This window comes from Heloderma suspectum, chromosome 2 (assembly GCF_057233095.1).
Source record: "Heloderma suspectum isolate Gila_16-S chromosome 2, 16-S_ref, whole genome shotgun sequence".
Lineage (NCBI taxonomy): Eukaryota > Metazoa > Chordata > Lepidosauria > Squamata > Helodermatidae > Heloderma > Heloderma suspectum.
In genome coordinates, this window is record NC_139459.1 from 345,297,049 (window position 1) to 345,317,111 (window position 20,063).

Consider the following 20,063-nt stretch of genomic DNA (forward strand, 5'->3'; position numbering starts at 1 on the left):
GGCTAGATGGACAAATTTTCTACATTGGTATCAGACCATTTCCTATATACCAAGCCCCAGAAGTGATGAGGGAGGAAAACTGCAGTCAGGGCCAGAAATATTGGAACAAGGATAACTGTTTTGGCATTTGGCCTCTGTACACCAACACAGTGAAGTCCCAACGTTTTTGTGATTGGCCCTTTGCCCCCCTAAAGCAGCTCATTTGTGGTGGTGCCCAGGGCTCTTTTTCAAAAGCTCAAATGTGGCCACAGGCCCAAAAAGGTTGGAGACCCCTGCCTTATCATGCCTTAAGCTTCACATACAGTCAGGGCCAGAAATATTGGAACAAGGATAACTGTTTTGGCAGTTGGCCTCTGTACACCACCACTACATTGAAGTTGAAAGGAAACACACCCAGATGGGAGCGAAGTCAGGATTTTCAGCTGTAATTCAAGGGGTTTGAAAAAAAGTGGGGCACTAAACATTCAAGAAGTACAGCCAGTGGCATACACACGCCCCCATCGTTGGTGGCCCATGAGGAATGGAACAAACCAACATCATTTCAAACTTAAGGATTGCCTTTAATACCTGGTTGAAAATCCTTTGTAGTCAATGACTGCCTGAAGTCTGGAACCCATGGACATGACCAAATGCTGAGTTTCCCCCATCGAGATGCTTTGCCAGGCCTTCACTGCAGCTGCCTTCAGCAGCTGCTTGTTTGTGGGAAGTGAACAAGTGAAGTGCTTGTTTGTCTTCAGGAAGTGAAAAGCATGCTCTATTGGGTTGAGATCAGGTGACTGACTTGGCCATTGAAGAACATCCCACTTCTTTGCCTTGAGAGAAACTCTTGGGTAGCTTTTGCTGTATGTTTTGGGTCATTATCCATCTGCAATAGTTTGGCAGCATTCGGCTGAATCTGAGCAGAAAGTATAGCCTTATACACTTCAGAATTCATCCTGCTGCTTTCATCAGCAGTCAGGTCATCAATAAACACCAGTGACCTGGTTCCATTGGCAGCCATACATGCCCATGCCATAACGCTGCCTCCACCATGTTTGACAGATGATGTGGTATGCTTTGGATCATGAGCTGTTCCTTTCCTTCTCCATTCTTTTCTCTTCCCATCATTCTGATACAAGTTAATCTTGGTTTCATCAAGTCCAAAGAATCTTATTCCAGAACTGGGCAGGCTTTTTTAGGTGTTTGCTGGCAAAGGCTAATCTGGCCTGTCTGTTCTTGAGCGTTACCAGTGGTTTGCACCTTGTTGTGAAGCCTCTGTATTTACATTCATAAAGCCGTCTCTTGACTGTAGATGTTGACAATGACATGCCTACCTCCTCAGGAGTGTTCTTGACCTGGCTAGATGTTGTGAAAGGGTTCCTCTTCTCCATGAGCAGCATTCTGCGGTCATCCACTTTAGTTGTCTTCCGTGGTCTTCCAGGCCTTTTGCTGTTGCTGAGCTTGCCAGTTAATTCCTTCTTTTTCAGGATGTTCCAAACTGTTGTACTGGCCACTCCCACTGTTTTTGCTATCTCTCTGATGGGTTTATTTTGTTTCCTCAGCCTAATGATGGCCTCCTTCACTCACATGGACACCTCTTTGGACCTCATGTTGGGAATTCCAGTGAACAGCTACCAAATGCAAATGTAACACTCAGAACCACCTCCAGGCCTTTTATCTGCTTGATTGGTCATGGGGTGCCCAGGAAACAGGCCACACCTGGCCACGCAGCTGCTTGTCAGCCATTCATTTCATTACTTATGAGCCACCAACGATGGGGGGGGGGGTGTATGCCACTGGCTGTCCTTCCTGAATGGTTAGTGCCCCACTTTTGTGAAACCCCTTGAATTACAGCTGAAAGTCCTGTCTTCGCTCCCATCTGGGTGTGTTTCCTTGTAACTTCAATGTGGTGGTGTACAGAGGCCAACTGCCAAAACAGTTATCCTTGTTCCAATATTTCTGGCCCTGACTGTATAAGGCAGACTTCCCCAAGTTGGTGCCCTCTCGGTGCCTTTGGCCTTGTTGCCTGGGAAACACTGAGCAGAAAGTCTGAGAAACATGTTTTATACTGTCTTAGGATTGCCCCTCTGTTTGCAGTGGGGAATTTGCCTCAGGAATAGACTGGGCCATGGGTGGGGAAGGCCAGGAAAAGAAAAACAAGTGCCTAGTCTCCCACAGCCTGGTACCTGTTTTAACCATTCATTGCAAGTCACTTTGCTGCAAGAATGCCTGTGTGAAGGAATATGTACCGCTGAGCATGTGCAGAGTGCATTTCAGGCACCAAAGAATAAACACCTGGCACCTGTGCTCACATCCTCCTTCATGTGAAATTAGTGCCATAATCCCCAGGCAGGCTTAAGCCCCTGAACTATTTCAGAAAAAGACATACTGCACTGCAGGATAGGCCGAAAGTAGCTCTCCAGATGTTTTAGACTTCAATTCCCAGCTTTTCTGGCCATTGGTCATGCCGGCAGGGGCTTCCGGGAGCTGAATTCCAAACTATCTGGAGATGCGCCTTATGCCCAAACCTGTCTAAATGTACCACCACCACCTACTTTCTGTTCGTTTCGCTTTAATAAGGGCAGTGGTTTTAACCTTACCAATATTTGAGAATATGATCTGAAATGTGAACGGGAGCAAGCGAAAGCACGGTCCTTGTGACGAGCAGAGGCCCTATTGGGAAACACCAAAACTGCTGAAACGTGTCCAAAAAAATATGGAAGCTCCCCGCCCCCTTCCACAGACGCTGAAATGAAACCAAAAACAGATTCGCTCCACCACTTCGGCGGGGCAGAGGCGCCCTCGCAGTCTGTGCAATGCGCCATGCAACAGAGGGCCGTTCACAGGGCCTGGTTTCCTCCAGCAAGCCCAAGCGTATCCATCCTCATGGCGTCCAGCCTGGCGGAGGACCTGGCGTGCCCCATCTACCTGGGCATCTTCCAGGAGCCCCACACGCTGAGCTGCGGCCACAACTTCTGCCTCTCTTGCTTGTGGCGCTGTGTCCCTGCGGGCCAGAGCAGGGGGACATGTCCGGAGTGCCGCCTCCCCTTCGAGCTGCGGCAACTCGTGCGCAACCGGGCCCTGGCCAGTGTCGCCGGGAAAGTCCGTCGGCTGAAGCTCGACCGGGAGATAGGGATGGCGGAGAATTTCTCCACGAATCTCCGGGAGGCTGAATGCCAACGCATTCGGTCCCCCGAAATTGGTGGTGAAATTCTCCCCCCCGCCCCCCCCCAAGGATGGGACTTACCTCCTTCGAATGTCCCTCTCGGCGGCGGGTCCCAGCAGCGTTTCGGCAGGGGCAGGGGCAGCGGCCGGTCTTCCAACCGGCTGCCGCCGCCGCCATTACAAAGTAAAGTAAAAAACACACACACACACGTGATAGGCTACGTAAATCTTTACGTAGCCTATCACAGGTGACTTTGAAAAAAAAAAGCGCGTACGCAAATGGCGGCGCCCATGGGCACCGCCATTTGCGTTCCTTGTTTGGGCAGGGGTAATCTACGTAAAGATTTACGTAGGCTACGGTGAAAATAAGGGCAACGCTATTTGCGTACGCATTTTTTTTTTTTCAAAGTCACCCGTGATAGGCTACATAAAGATTTACGTAGCCTATCACGGCTGACTTTGAAAATCTAGCCGTGATAGGCTACATAAATCGTTACATAGCCTATCACGTGTGTGTGTTGTTTTTTTTTACTTTTTTTATTTCGTGGCCGGGGAGACGGGGCGCTCCCCCCCCGGCCTGAATTTCGGCGGCGAGGGATGGGGCGCCTCCCCCCCGGCCTGAATTTCGGCTGGGAGGGGCGGGGCACCTCCCCCCCCCGCCAAGAACTTCGGGGGGGAAACTGAAGCGCCTCCCCCCCACCGCGAAGCAAGCTGCGGGACCAGCTAAGGGACTTTCGTCCATCCTTACCGGGAGCCCCTGCCGGCGACTGAGCACTACTGCGAGGATCACGACGAGCCGTTCAAGCTCTTCTGCCACCAGGATCGCGTCCCCATCTGCGTGATCTGCCGGGACCTTCCCCAGCATCGGGGGCATGAATGCTTGCCTACCAAGAACACTGTGAAACACGCGCAGGTTGGAGGGCCGAGACGTCTGGTTTTCCACGGAAGCGAAATGGGTTGAAATTAGGGTTGAAATCTGGGCATTTCCCGCCCCATCAGATATTTACTCAGGCATAAATCTAGCTGAGTTTAGTGGGGGATTTACTCCTCAGGAAGCCTTTAGAGCCTGCAGATTCCGTAACTCTTGTATTTTTATTGATTAAAATATTTCTGAAAGGCAACATAGAACTTTAAAAACAATCGCAGTTAAGAGCATCACAAACCATTTAGAAACATCCAGGCAGAATAAAACTATTTTGAAAAACCCATTGAAAACCAGCCTGAACAAAATAATAATATTGCCTGCCTGAAGCAAGGCAAAGGTGGGGCCAATCTGACCTCCTTATGGAGGGCGTTCTAGATCTGGGGTGCTGCCAAAGAAAAGTCCCCATCAACCTAACCCCTCTTGGGGGTGGGACATATAACACCATCCCCGAAGAAGATCATAAATTATAGGCACGCTCATACAGGAGGGGGCAGTTGTTCAGGTATCCTTACCCTAAACCTTTTAGGTCGTTATAGGTAAGAACCAAGGCCCCTTCCAACCCTACTATTCTATGATTCTATGACCTTTCATTGCTCCCAGAGACAATGTGGAAGTCAATGTACTTGGTATAAGACTGATGTTCTAACGTTATAATGTCTACCAAGCACACACTAGAAAGCAACCCGGCTGCCACATTTTGCACAAGCTGCAGTTAAGAACATAAGAAGATCCGTGCTGGATCAGACCAGCCACACATCTAGTCCAGCATTCTGTTCACACAGTGGCCAACGAGGAAACCCACAAGCAGGACACAAGTGGAACAGCACCCTCCCACCCATGTTCCCCAGCAACTGGCATACATAGGTATACTGCCTCTGAGACTGGAGTAGCACAGAGCCATCAGGACTAGTAGCCATCAATAGCCTTCTCCTCCAGGAATTTGCCTAACCCCATTTTAAAGCCATCCAAACTGGTGGCCATCACTATGTGTTGTGGTAGTGAATTCCATGGTTTAACTCTGTGCCGTGTGAAGCAGCCCTTCCTCTTATCTGTCCTGTATCTCCCACCAATTAGCTTCATGGGATGAACCCAGGTTCTAGTATGATGAGAGGGAGAAAAATGTCTCCCTCTTCATTTTCTCCCCACCATGCATAATTTTGTACACCTCTAGTATGTATCCCCTTACTTGCCTTTCTTCCAAGCTAAGCAATCCCAGCTGTTGTAACCTTTCCTTATAGGGGAGTTCATTTTGGTTGCCTAATTGAGTTTCTGAACCCTGGTTGAGGGCAACCTCCCAAGAAATATATTGCAGTGAACTAACTGGAATGGGACTAAGGCCTAGATCACTGTGGCCAGATCCACATTCTCCAGGAAGGGGTGCAGCTAGGAAGCAGTATTCCTGGCCGCAGCAGCGACCTGACCCTCCAGAAGCAATGCTACATCCAAAAGCACACCGAAGCTGATTCTTCAGAGGGAGGGCAACCACATCTAGAACAGGCTGAAGCTCTAATCCTGGCCTGTCCACTGATCAACAGAACGTTTGCCTTGTCTGGATCAAGCCTCAATTTGTTAGCCCACATCCAATCCATCCCTGTGTCCAGACAACCCTTGTCCCAACAGATTTTCTAGTGAAAAGCAGATGTATATATGTAGATACACTTCTATAAGCTGTCATGTTGCCAAATGTGTTTTCTCATTACTTAGTTTTTAAAAAGGGAATTCAGGATCCTGTATTGTGATATCCCCTGCTTTCTGTGAGGGTGACTCCATTTATTTTAAATGATTGTGCGTTTCTCTGTTGTACAGGGAACGTGTAAATCCATTCTAAAGATTATGGAGAAGGGTCTAATAAAGCTGGCTAAGCTTGAAAAAGATCAGCAGGAAGCCACTGAAGAGCTGGAGGTAAAAAAAAGTGGGTGCAGAGGGGGGCAAAACGTCAGCAATAAGGGGCAATATAGAGAAAAAGATTCAAAGGGCTAACCTTGGGTGTTTGTTTCTTTTTTGCAATTTAGAGAGCAATCCTATGCATATTTAGACAGAAAAAAGGCCTATAACTCCCAGCATGCCCCAGCAAGCACAATATGCATAGGATTGCGCCTTCAGGCTGCCACCCTATAGGGTCACTTTTTAAACAATTTTAAGATTGTTTTTAATGTTTTAGTAAGTCTTTATTTATTTATTTATTTATGGTGTTTGTTTTCTGAATTTTTGTAAACTGCCTTGGTTGTTTCCAGAAAGGCAGTATAGAAATGTTTAAAGAATAAATAAAAATAATATACGCCTGTTCTGTCCAAATTCCACATAAGTCTGCAAGTGTGGGGTGGGGGAAGCATGAAAATCCACATATTTTCCTATGCAGCTTTCCCTACTATACACATTGATGTACACAACTTTTGAATCAAGAACTGCATAGCAAAGTTTTGAGACATGCGCAGTCCGAAGGATCACCGATGTGTGCTGATCTGCATATTAGTGACAGAAGGGCCAGTTAGGGTGGTTCATTTAAAAATGCAGACCCAATTTTCCAGCATCCCCTTTAATTGCAAAATGTTGCTATATGGAGCAACATACTTCGATTGTGTGTGTCTTTTTTAAAAAAACATTTACTTGGTTTTAAGTATATTTATGGTGCAATGTTTAGACAGATAAAAGTCCTACAACTCCCAGCATTCCTGGCCAGGAATGCCTAGGAGCGCGCCCATCATAGTTTATTTCTCACAAACATTAAAAATAGCTCCCTGCTACTCTAGTTTCTCCACTACTTACAGAGCTGCACTAAAGATACCTTGGGTCACATTTCCAAAGAATTTGAGACTCTCCACCAGATCTTGAATGAAAAGGAAGTAGAGATTAAGAAGACTCTACAAGAGATGAAGGAGGTGAACCTGAAGGAGATAGAAGATACCTTAGCCACTCTAAAAAAGAAAATGTCAACACGTGCTGAGCTTGTTAACAAGGCCAGAGCAGTACTAGAAACTAAAGATCGTGTTGCCTCCCTCAAGGTAAGGCCACCTTAGATCAGCGATTCAGCTGGAGATTTACATGCAAGACTGAATCAAGTTTTCACAAGCAAGGGGAAAGCACAAACCCCTCTGGCTCTGAGCAGTGTGGTGGGCTGGATTCTTTCGACACTAGTGGACACAGGGAAAGGGGAAATTATTGTAATGAATTTGTACATTAGTAGTGCGGCTGTTTCATCAGGGAATGAAGGAAAGTGCTGAATGCACTTCAGCGCTAGTAAGCTCTGTAGTGGGTTCCAGCAATCACTCTGTCTCGTAGGTAGAAACAACAGGTGATTTCATGGGGTAAAACGGGGAAGGTTTTCAGAAGGTGGCACACACAGTAGGAGTGGATCTACAGTGTAACAGTTTGTCAGCTAAATAGGAGGCTTGCACACCCTTAACAGTACACGTAGACCTTCCTGTTCCAGGGCTTTCCCCCAACAGTCCAGAGTTCAGTTTTGTTCCAAACTGCCAAAATGGATCTTCTTTTTACCCCAGATTCCCCACTGGTGCCCACCAGTCCTCACAGACCTGCTCCCAGGCTGAAATCTTTTTTTCTCTCTCCAATCTGGTTCACACATAACGGCAAATTGTGGGTTAATTAACCCACGATTTGCCATGTGCAAGTGGGAGTAAGCAAGTGCTCTGTCTCTGGCGCAATCCCCATTTCCGCTTTTTGTCAAGAACTCCCAATCAACCCAATCGGGGTTTGTGAGCATGATGCATAAACCCAGACTGCTGGGTTGTTTAGGGGCTAAACAACCCAGCAGTGAATCCATGGTTTGTTGTAGGGTTGTTTAGGGGTTAAACAACCCAGTGGTCCGGGTTCGCACATCACACTCACAACCCCTGATTGTGCCAAAATTCCAGTGATTCCAGACAGGGCCTTCTTTTCAGTGACCCCAATGTTTATACTATTCCATACGCAGAGAATTATGTATAGATAATTATTCTAATCTAATACTACAGGCACTCTGCAGATACTGTAGAACATTCGTATTTGGGTGGCTTTATACTGTAGCATATGTTATATAGTTATTTTATTCTGGTATTTTTTCAGCTGGATTTTATTGATCATGTTTAATTTTTAGCCCACCCTTACTCCAAAGAGTCATCCCCCTTTGTTATCCTCACAAAAATCCAATGAGGAATGGTAGGCTGAGAGATAGTGGCTGGCCCAAGATCACCCAATGACCTGTGTCCAAGAATGGAGATTTGAATCCAGCTCTCCCTGGCTGAAGGACACCACTCTATCCACTACACCGCACCACCTTTCTCTCAATGCAAGCTACCAGGTGTTTCTTGGAAAATTAGTGATTGTTTTTAATTTGTATCAACACGTTATTTGGGGGTGGGGGGTTGTGAGAAGAAATAGTAGTAGTAGTAATGGATGATGATGATGATAAATAATAACAACAACAACTTTTGGTATGAGTCCAGAGCTTGAATTATACATTCTATTAAGTTTTTCAAATTAACGGGGATGGGGAAAGGAAAGGTTCCTCCTGTGCAAGCACCGAGTCATTGCTGACTCCTAGAGGGATGCCGCTTTCGCTGGCGGTTTCATGGCAGACTGTAGCAGGGTGGTTTGCCGTTGCCTTCCCCAGTCGTGACTACCTTTCCCCCAGCAAGCTGGGTACTCATTTTACCGACCTCGGAAGGATGGAGGGCTGAGTCAACCTGAGCCGGCTACCTGGGACCCGGCTTCCGCTGGGATCGAACTCAGGTCATGGGGAGAGTTTCAGTTGCAATACTGCCACCTACCACTCCGCGCCACACGAGGGGATGGGGAGTTGTAAGTAAATACACGTCAATCTCTCTCTTTCATGCAGATATTCAAGGAGCTGTGGGACCAGTAAGTTTTTTTAACACATTCTCCTGTTTCTACCTCTGTGTAGCTCTCCTCAAAACCTTTCTCTTCCATGAATCCTTGGCTTAACTCCTCAGTCCTCATCTCCCACTGTGTGCTCTTCACTGCATTACCTGCCTTTCACCCCTTATTACCCTTGCCTCTGAGGGAACTGGTGAAACAGAAGGTAAAAGGGGGAGTCAAAAGGATTAAATCCCTTCAAAATGCTTGGAGATTACTCAAAACCACAATAATAGAAGCCCAGCTAAAATGTATACCACAGGTTAGGAAAGGTAGCACCAAGTCCAAGAGGTCACCGGCATGGTTAATGAGCAGTGTCAAGGAAGCTATTAGAGAAAAGAAAGCTTCCTTCAGAAAATGAAAGTCTCACCCAAGTGAGGAATTCAAAAGGGAGCACAAGCTTGCACAAAGGTGATGCAAGCAGACAATAAGAGATGCACAAAAGCATTTTGAAGAGCATATCACTAACAACATCAAGGCCAACAATAAAGAATTCTTTAAATATACCAGAAGCAGAAAACCAGCTAGGGAGGCAGTTGAACCACTGGAGTTAAAAGAATATTGAAGTTAAAAGAGTACTGAAGGAGGAAAGAAGATTGCAGAGAACCTGAATGAATTCATTTCATCCGTCTTCCCTGCAGAAGATATAGGACAGATACCTATGCCTGAACTGATGTCTTCAGGAAGGGAGTCTGAGGAACTGAGGCAAAGAGTGGTGACAAAAGATGAAGTTCTCAACCATATTGATAAATTGAAAGCAAATAAATCACTGGGCCAAGATGGTATCCATCCTAGGGTTCTCAAAGAACTCAAATATGAAATTGCTGATCTTCTAACCAAAATATGCAACATGTCCCTAAGATCAGCCTCTATACCAGAGCATTGGAAGATGGCCAATGTAACACCAGTTTTCAAAAAGGGATCCAGGAAATTACAGGCTGCTTAGCTTAACGTCAGTTCTGGGTAAATTGGTTGAAGGCATTATTAAAGATAAAATTAGTAAGCATATCAGAGGACAAGCCCTGCTGAAAAAGAATCAACAAGGATTCCACAAAGGTAACTCCGGTCTCACTAAACTTTTAGAGTGAGAGTATCAATAAACATGTAGACAGGGGTGATCCAGTAGACATTGTTTATTTGGACTTAGGGATGTTGGAGGATTCCGCCACGGACTCCAGTGAGGCTGGATTCTTTAGAATCCCGCCCCCTGGAGTCCATGGCAGAATGGAGCAATCCACCCCGAGAAGTCCCCCCCGGAACGGACCTACCTGGTGGCGGATGCAGCGGTGGCGGGTCATCTTCTGGCCGGTGCCGGGCTGCTGCGGCCGCAAATGGCGGCCATCATAGCGGCCACCATTTGCGTCCCTGCATTAGGCCATGATAGGCTACGTAAATACTTACGTAGCCCATCACGGCAAAGAGCAGGGGCGAAAATGGCGTAATGGGTGCCATTTGCACCCCTGCTCTTTGCCGTGATAGGCTACGTAAATACTTACATAGCCTATCACAGCCTAAGGCATGGACGCAAATGGCGACCAGCGTAGCAGCCGCCATTTGCATCCACAGTGTGGCAGCAGCGGCTGGAAGTCTGGCTGCAGCCGGCCCGGGAGGATTCTGGGGGGGAGGGACAGATCGCCTCCCCCCCGCAGCTGATGCCCTGGACCGGAACCAGGTGAGTAATCCACCCATCCCTACTTGGACTTCCAAAAGGCTTTTGACAAAGTCCCTAGCCAAAGACTCCTGAAAAAACTTAGCAGTCATAGAATAAGAGGACAGGTCCCCTTATGGATCAGTAACTGGTTAAAGAACAGAAAGCAGAGAGTAGGAATAAATGGTAAATTCTCCCAATGGAGGGAAGCAAATAGTGGGGTCCCACAGGGATCTGTACTAGGATCAATGCTTTTGAACCTGTTCATAAATGATCTGGAATTCGAAGTGAGCAGTGAAGCAGCCAAGTTTGCCGATGACACCAAATTATCTAAGGTGGTTAAAACAAAAAGGGATTGTGAAAACCTCTAAAAGGATCTCTGCGAACTGGGAGAAAGGGCATCTAAATGGCAAATGCGGTTCAGTGTAAGCAAGTGTAAAGTGATGCACATTGGGGCAAAAAATCCCAACTTATAGCCTGATGGGATGTGAGCTAGCAGTGACTGACCAGGAAAGAGATCTTGGGGTTGTGGTGGACAGCTCAATGAAGATGTCAACCCAGTGTGTGGCCGCTGTAAAAAAGGCAAACTCCATGTTAGACAATTAGAAAAGGGATTGAGAATAAAATTGCCAACATTATACTGCCCCTATACAAATATATGGTGTGACCACACTTGGAATACTGTTTCCAGTTCTGGTCACCACACCTAAAAAAAGATATTGTAGAGCTGGAAAAGGTGCAGAAACAGGCAACTAAAATGATCAAGGGGCTGGAGCATCTCCCCTATGAGAGAAGGTTACAAAATCTGGGATTGTTTAGCTTGGAAAAAAGGTGGGTGAGGGGAGACATGATAGAGGTCTACAAATTATACATGGTGTGGGGAATGTGGATAGGGAGACATTCTTCTCCCACTCTCAAAATACTAGAAGCTGGGGTCATCTTATGAAGCTGATTGGTGGGAGATTCAGGACAAATAAAAGGAATGACTTCTTCATGCAACACATAGTTAAACTATAAAATTCGCTACCACAGGGTGTAGTGTAGGGATGTACGAAAGTCACTTACCTATTCGAAGGGTGACATTCGCGGTGGGGGGGAGGCGCTCCGTCCCTCCCCCCGAAATTCTCTCCAGCCGGCTCTGCTCCGCAGATTCTGCGGAGCCACCAGCCGGGGCCGCCCGCAGCCGGACATCTGGCCGCTGGGCAGCCTGCAGGGACACAAATGGCGGCTGCTCCATTTGCGTCCCTGTATTTTGCCATGATAGGCTACATAAATTTTTACGTAGCCCATCACGGCAAAAAAAACACAAAACCCAGCGGACGCAAATGGCAGTGGCTACGGCAGCCACCATTTGCGTTCCCTTTTTTTTTTTTGTCGTTTTAGCCTACGTAAATATTTACGCAGGCTATTACGGCAACAACAACAAAAACACAAATGGCGTAGTGGCCGCCATTTGTGTTCCTTTTTTTGTTTTGCCGTAATAGCCTGCGTAAATATTTACGTAGACTAAAACAGCAAAAAAAAAAAAAAAAGGAACGCAAATGGTTGCTGCCGTAGCCACCACTGTTTGCGTCCACTGTTTTTTGGGGGGGTTTGCCATGATAGACTTACGTAGCCTATCACGGCCTCCGCAGGGATGCAAATGGCGTCCCTGCGTTAGCCGTGATAGGCTACGTAATTATTTATGTAGCCTATCATGGCTATAATGAGAAAGCGAATGGCGGCCGCACATGCGGCTGCCATTCGCAAGTCAGTGCGGACAGCAGCAGGTAAGTGCTCCCTTTTGTGCGCCTTTCGTGGGGTGGGGTGGCGGGGGGCTTTGTTCCGCCACAGATTTCGGGGGGCGAATGCACTGGCATTCGGCCTCACCGAGATCCGTGGCGGAATCCTCTGACATCCCTAGTGTAGTGATGGCCACCAGTTTGGATGGCTTTAAAAGGGGATTAGATACATTCCTGGAGGAAAAGGCTATCAATGGCTACTAGTCTTGATGGCTCTGTGCTGCCTCCAGTACCAGAGGCAGTGAGCCTATGTACACCAGTTGCTGGGGAACATCGGTGGGAGAGTGCTGTTGCTCTGATGCCCTGCTTGTGGGTTCCTGGTTGACAGCTGGTTGGACTAGATGTGTAAACAGAATGCTGGAATAGATGGACCCTTGGTCTGATCCAGCATGACTCTTATGTTCTTATGTTCTCTTCCATGGTTGCTTCTACTAGGGCCCTTAAGTAGTGTTGACGCCTTTTCTGCAAGTAGCTGGAAGCAGAATTATTTAATTATTTACAATATTTGTATACCGCTCCATATCTAGAACAGATTTCAGAGCAATGAATGCAAGGGATAAAACAGTAAGACCATAAAAAGATTAAGGGCGCAATCTTATTTAGATAGACAGCCACCTCTGAACTCAGAGGCGACCGCCTATCCGATGCTGGGCAGGAGAAGCACGGAGTGGATCATTCCCTCCGCTCTTCTCCTGCCCTGCATTTTTGGCTACACAGCCGATTGCAGCTGTCTAGACGCGGGAGAGCTGAGCGGGAGAGGAGGCAGCTGTACAACACATTAGGTGTGTCATACAGGCATTTCCACCCCAGAACGCCCTCTAGGAATGCCTGTTTTCAGCTGCTCTGTGCTCCTCTTGTGAGCGCGGAGTGTGGGGCTGTTCCGCGCTGCCTCCAAGGCAACGTGGAAGTGTAGGGAGGTCGGTTCTCCAGGAACCGACCTCAGCGTGCAGGCTCCTGGCTCAGTTCCCAGAAGACCAGATATCCTGTGGCCGTCTAGCCGCTGTCTAGCAGCCATAGGATTGCTCCCTCCAAAACCACATTAAAAATAACACTTGTTTAAAAACACAGTGCCAATAGAAACCATGGCTGCTCGATTAAGGAATGCTTCCCGGAACAGTGGTGTTTTCAGGAGGTGCCAGAAACAACACAGTGTTCATGCCTGCCTGACCTCCAGGGGCAGGGAGTTCCAAAGAAAGGGGGCCAGCAAATTGAAGGCTCTTCTTCTGGTGGACTTCAACTGGGCCACAGGACCATGTGGAACCACCAGGAGCAAGCCCTCCAATTGCCTCAGTGACCAGGCAGGTTGGTTAGGGAGAAGGCGCTCTCTCGGGTATCCTGGTCCCTAATGAATGGGGACTCCTAATGTAGCTCTATAGCAGGGGTGCAGAACCTCCAGCCCACAGAGGCTTGTGCCCTCTCCGCGGCCCCTGCCTCCACAACACTGCAAGCACCGTCCCCTCCAGAAACCCCACCCCGACTCGGAGTTGGGAAGGAAGCAGGGAGATGAATCCCAGTGTTAACTCTAATCAGAGATCGTAAATAACAGCGGCGATTCCCCTGCACTGCTGCTTCGCTATGCACGGGCTTTCCCAGTCAGGGAAGCCTCATGTGCAGTGAAGCTGAGCTGATGAAAGATCCTTCACTCCTCCAAAAGAGAAGAAATGGGGACTGAGCCGGCTCGGTGTTAGCGTACACAGGGCTTCCCTGATCAGGAAAGCACAGACGAAGTGTGGAAGATTGACTTGCACTTCGGCCAGGAAGCAAATGACGTCAAGGAGGCTCCTCCATTGGAGAAGTGACAGAGACTCAGCTGGCTTGGCTTCACTGTGCACAGGGCTTCTTTAACTGGGGAAGCCTGCATGCAGTGACACCTGCTCCCAGCGCCAGGTGGAAGAACTACCGGCACTTCAGCCAGGGAGCAAATGATGTCAGGTGGCCATGGCCACACCCATCGTATATCATATAGTTCACAGGGGGCTGGGGGGGCCATCCAACCCACCACCCAATTTTGGGTCTGCATCCCTGTTCTATGATATCCAGTAATGCCCTTCCATGTGGCCATAATCCTACTATACTCTTTATTCAGAAGTAAATCCCATTCAGCAAGGCTCCTTGCAACAGTAGTTAAAAGCTTCCTCCTTGCATCTCCTGCCCCTTTTATTGCTTCCTGTTCCACTCAGCTGAGGCATTAGTGATGAATTGACCCTTAGTTGCTTTAATAGCTATTTAGCAATGCAAGAAAAATATTGAATGAAATGGAAACAAGCTAGTAATTAAGGTCCCCCCCCCATAAGCTGACTAATTAAGCTCCTCACAAATAGATGATTGGTGGGAATCTGGCTTTTGTGTGCATTTCTCCCTGATTGGATGTACTCTCAGACTGTAAGCTCTTCAAGACAGGGGCCTCTCTTTTTTCTTATTCTAATCTGTAAAGCAGGAATGGGAACCTTCCTGCATACTCAGGGGACTCCCTAGGCACTTACAGGAGCTGGTTTTGACTTCTAAAAGCTAGGGGCTGATATCTGTCCTGCCCATTAGCTAGACAACACCCTTTTAGCAGCAGATAACACTTTTAGTGGCAGAGCAGATGTAATACCACGGGACTGCCCTTCCCAGTAACCTCGTGCTTGCTGTTTTCTCAGAATCTATAAGGAAGGTGATTATTCCAGTGACAGTGAGGAGGAGGAGGGAGTGGGAGAGGAAGAGGAAGAGGAAGAGGAAGAGGAAAAAGATGATGAAGATGGAGAACAGGGGAAGAAGGAGAAGATCAGGAAGAAGATCAGGAGAGTTGTGTGATACCAGTGGATCTAGCCCTCAAGAAATTCAAGGACCGGTTGGATTTTGAAGCTTGTAAAGAAATGTTGAAAAGTACTATCAAACTACATCCCAGTATTAAATAAGAGGTCCTGGTACAATTATCTACACAGCTGGCCTGTAATTAAACTTTGGCACTGATGGCAATTACACTTTGACACTGTGTTTTTTATGTTTTTGTCACTGTAATTCTACTACTAAGGATTCTTTGGTATCTATTTGAATGCAGAGAGATAATGGGCCTGTTCAGATGCACAGGGGGACAGGGTGGTTTGGGTACCCACAGAGGGGGTTAGCAAAATCATCACAGTACCATGCGGTACCACGTGATTGCGCTAACCACCCTTCTCCGTAGTTACCCAGCGATCATCCCAGCATGCTTACTGCACATCCCACCGTCCTCCACGGCACAAACAAGCTCCTAGCAGCTGAAATGGCTGCGCAGCCATGGAGAAAGTCTGTGGCAGCTAGAGCGTCACCAGCAGTGGCGGATGCTGTAGCTGGCAGACTCTATGGGTGTGTCCTGGAAGTCCTCTGGAGCCTGTTTTAACCACTGGGGAGCCCATCAGATGACACTGTAAGCCACCCCAGGGCCTCTTAACCCTGTTGCAGGGGGATGGTTACCTGGGGTGGCTTATTAACCATGAGGACCATGGTTTTCTCCCCCAACATGACATGCTAAGCCATCGTGGTTAGCAGAAATTCCCTAACCCTTAGCATGACATCTGAACAGGCCTGTTATTTTTAAATGTTAAGGCAAACCCCATAGAAATGGATGGAGCCAGAAAACCTCAAGTCGTTGTTGTGAGGGAATGGCATTAGCAATGTTTCTAGGCCTGGGCCTTGCCTCTGCTGGGATTTCAGTTCCAATGCTTTACCACACTGGGTGCATCCCTGAAAGGGGAAAAGCTCCATGGTGGAGTTGGGAAGGTGCCTGAAACACCTTCAGCTGACCTCTACAGTGGGGAAAGAGACCCATTCTATATCACAGAGCCTACTTAGCCCTCTTGGCAAGCAAGGGGCCACAAATGCAAGACTTTGCACATGTACTTTAAAATAAGCTGTTTTCAACTCCCTTGGACTTATTTCCCAGTAAATTTACATGAGATGAAGCTGCAGCAGGTCATAAGAACAAGGACAGGGCCTAAGTCAAAATATTTTCAAAAGCCTTCTGTGTGTGTGTGTGTGTGTGTGTGTGAGAGAGAGAGAGAGAGAGAGAGAGAGAGAGAGAGACCAGGCGGGAGGTTTACACTTAACCAGAAGCCACCCTAGGGGAATTTCCGTGCAGGGTTCTTCATTGTGATGGTGGCCACCATTTTGAATATTCATGAACACCATAGCCTGACATTATGTGCAAATCCTGCAAGGGTAGGATTTGGGGGTACTTGACAACCCTAAAACAGCCCATGGTTTCCAGGTGACTTGTCAAGCATCCCAACAACCCACCATTGTTGGGTTCGCATGTAACGACAACCAACAGCACGCCCCTGCTGCAAGCTGCAGCTTGAATATTCAAAATCGCGGCTGCCACAACCAGAAGCCCCACGGGGAAATTCCCCCATGATGGCTCCTCGTCATGTGCAAAACAGGCCTGAGAGTGAGTCTGTTCACATGATCACCATGGCTTAAACAAGCCAGGCAACATTCCATGGGTTATTTGATGGTTGGTTCCTCCTCCAACAAGCCATGCAGCCCAGGTCCAGATGACATGACAAGCAGTGTCCAGGTGGGTAATTAGGCAAATAGCACCCGGTATGCACCCATACGTGCTGCAGCTTAAACAAGCCACCATAGCTTAAATAAGCTATAGTGACGGTGCAAACAGGATCAGTAGGTACGGTAGGGAGGCAGAGTGATGCATAAATACAAGTGTGTGGGGTTTGTGTGTGTCACAGAGGATTAATGGGTGATGAAGGGGAAAGAGGGAGGTTGATAGACAACACTTTTATCACACCATCACCCTGCCTCATTCACAGAATTTTATGGGTGGTCTAGATATCCACTTGTAACCTTCCCATGTTTTTCTCCAACTTTCCATCTTTTTTTCTGGCCATGGAGAATCAGTTAAGAAAAAGAAAAAAAGACTGAAGAACTGCACAATGTCTTCTGACTGTTAGAGCTAGGACCACTCCATTTGGAAACACCCAGAGAGAGAAAGAGGGTGACAGAGGGAAGGGGTTTTCTTCTTTGCTCACTTTTGACTCCCATCCTGCCCCCCCCCATATGCAGTCCCTGATCATTTTGCCCCAAACAAATTTGGCCCTTGACTTTAAAAAAAGTTCCCCACTTTTGCTTTAAAATGTACCTTATAACTCAGAATTTCAAACGTCTGGCTGATTCTTATTTAGTTTATCAGTTGCTTTCTTTTATTAGCCATAGTCCGAGGACTTTTTTCTGTCTAAACATGAATAGGATTACGCCTTAAGTCACATAAGATTTTCCCCAGCTTATTTTCTTACGTAGTCATTGAGCCCCATTAATTCTCTACTGCACTGTTATTGAACATTGTGTTTCAGTAAACTATTTACTGAGGTCTTCAGGCAGAGGCTGGACAGCTATCTTTTGCAGATGCAGGGAGTTGGACAAGATGGCCCTGTCTAACTCTCCAGTTCTATTCAACTAGGATTTACTTCTGAGTTCACTCATGTAGGATGGAATTGCATGTTCATATAGGAGTAGAGCCCTAGACCCTGATCCTATGCGTACCAACTTAGAAGTCCCACTCAGTTCAAAGAGGCTTACTCCCAAGTAATTGAGCATAGGACTGCAGCCATGCAGACAATATTAAACATGTTTATTCTGAGGTAAGTCCCACTGAGTTGACTAGGACTGACTCTGTAGTCAGTGATTCCATCCATCCTGACCTTTTAATGCATCTGGAAAAAAAGGTGGGTTCTGACCCATGAAAGTTTAAGGCTACAATCCTATGCAAACTTACCTGGGAGTAAGCCCCATTGCAACAATGAGACTTAACTTCTGAAGAAACACACATAGGATTGCACTGCACATCACAGTAAGTGTGTTTGCTTTTAAAGTGCCACCAGACTCCTTGTTGTTGTTGTTGTTGTTCAGTCGTGTCCGACTCTTCGTGACCCCGTGGACCATAGCACGCCAGGCCTTCCTGTCCTGCGCTCTCTCCCGGAGTGTGCTCAAGTCCACATTCATTGCATCGGTGATGCTATCTAGCCATCTCATCCTCTGCCGTCCCCTTCTCCTTTTGCCTTCAGTCTTTCCCAGCATCAGGGTCTTTTCCAGAGAGTTTTCTCTTTGCATTAGGTGGCCAAAATATTTGAGCTTCAGCTTCAGTATCTGTCCTTCCAATGAACACTCAGGGTTGATTTCCCTCAGGATTGACTGATTTGACCTCCTTGCAGTCCAGGGGACTCGTAAGATTCTTCTCCAGCACAACAGTTCGAAAACATCAATTCTTCGGCACTCAGCCTTCCTTATAGTCCAGCTCTCACAGCCATACATTACTACTGGGAAAACCATAGCTTTGATGATACGGACCTTTGTCGGCAAGGTGATGTCTCTGCTTCTTACTATGTTGTCTAGGTTTGCCATAGCTTTCCTCCCAAGGAGCAAGCGTCTTTTAATTTCATGGCTACAGTCACCGTCTGCGGTGATCTTGGAGCCCAAGAAAATAAAATCTGTCACTGCTTCCATTTCTTCCCCTTCTATATGCCAGGAAGTGATGGGGCCAGATGCCATGATCTTCGTTTTTTTAATGTTGAGTTTCAAACCAGCTTTTGCACTCTCCTCTTTCTCCCTCAACAAGAGGCTCTTTAGATCCTCTTCGCTTTCCGCCATTAGGGTGGTATCGCCTGCATATCGGAGGTTGTTGATAATTCTCCCGGCAATCTTAATTCCAACCTGTGATTCATCCAACCCGGCGTTTCTCATGATGTACTCTACATATAAGTTAAATAAGCAGGGCGACAATATGCAGCCTTGTCATACTCCTTTCCCAATTTGGAACCAATCGGTTGTTCCATGTCTGGTTCTTACTGTTGCTTCTTGACCCTCGTACAGGTTTCTCAGGAGACAGGTAAGGTGGTCTGGTACTCCCATCTCTTTCAGAATTTGCCACAGTTTGTTGTGATCCACACAATCAAAGGCTTTAGCGTAGTCAATGAAGCAGAAATAGACGTTTTTCTGGAATTCTCTTGCTTTCTCCATGATGCAGTGAATGTTGGCGATTTGATCTCTAGTTCCTCTGCCTCTTCGAAACCCAGCTTGTACTTCCGGTAGTTCTCTGTTCACATACTGCTGAAGCCTAGCTTGTAGGATTTTGAGCATCACCTTGCTGGCATGTGAAACGAGCACAATTGTATGGTAGTTTGAACAGACTCCTTGTTACCTTAGATTTAAGGATACAGCTTTTGGTATACATTTGAGAAAACGATCTGGAAAAAAAAGATTGGCTGGCTGCTTGGGGGAAGCAGCCATCATGTAGTATCCAATGTTAGGCCCATGTAGAGTAGACCCATTAAGTGAATGGGACACAAGTTAGTCACAACTAACTTAAGCCTCATTCATTTCTATGGGTCTCTTCTACACAGGTCTAGCTTTAGATACTACCCATCAGGTAGCGATCAGAAGCAATTTGTACTGTGCACAGGGCAGGGCAAAAGAGGCCTTCAGCCTTGCAGGCTTTGTACTTCCTTTTTTGTTAGAACCCCCGAGTCACCAAATGGACCTGACTGCAAAATGGTGGCTCAGGGGGTGGAACCAACTACCTACAGGAACCCCATGAGCTATAGATTGCGCTAAATACAAATCTGCATCTGAGTTACTGCACATCAGAGATTCTAACCGTGTAACGCAGATCTAAACGCTGCTATTATTAAGGCACCCCTTCATGGATCACTGCCTTGTT

General features: G+C 47.1%; 1 protein-coding gene across 1 annotated transcript; it reads left to right on the forward strand.

Annotated features, from left to right (window-relative positions):
* Positions 1–2,802: 2,802 nt before the first annotated feature.
* On the forward strand, positions 2,803–15,321 carry LOC146355337 (zinc finger protein RFP-like). The gene is made up of 6 exons (XM_084829876.1): positions 2,803–3,117; positions 3,917–4,057; positions 5,876–5,971; positions 6,838–6,978; positions 15,077–15,127; positions 15,163–15,321. Exons 1-6 carry the CDS (start codon positions 2,803–2,805, stop codon positions 15,268–15,270), a joined length of 852 nt encoding a protein of 283 aa, XP_084686002.1. The 3' UTR covers positions 15,271–15,321.
* The last annotated feature ends 4,742 nt before the right edge of the window (positions 15,322–20,063 follow it).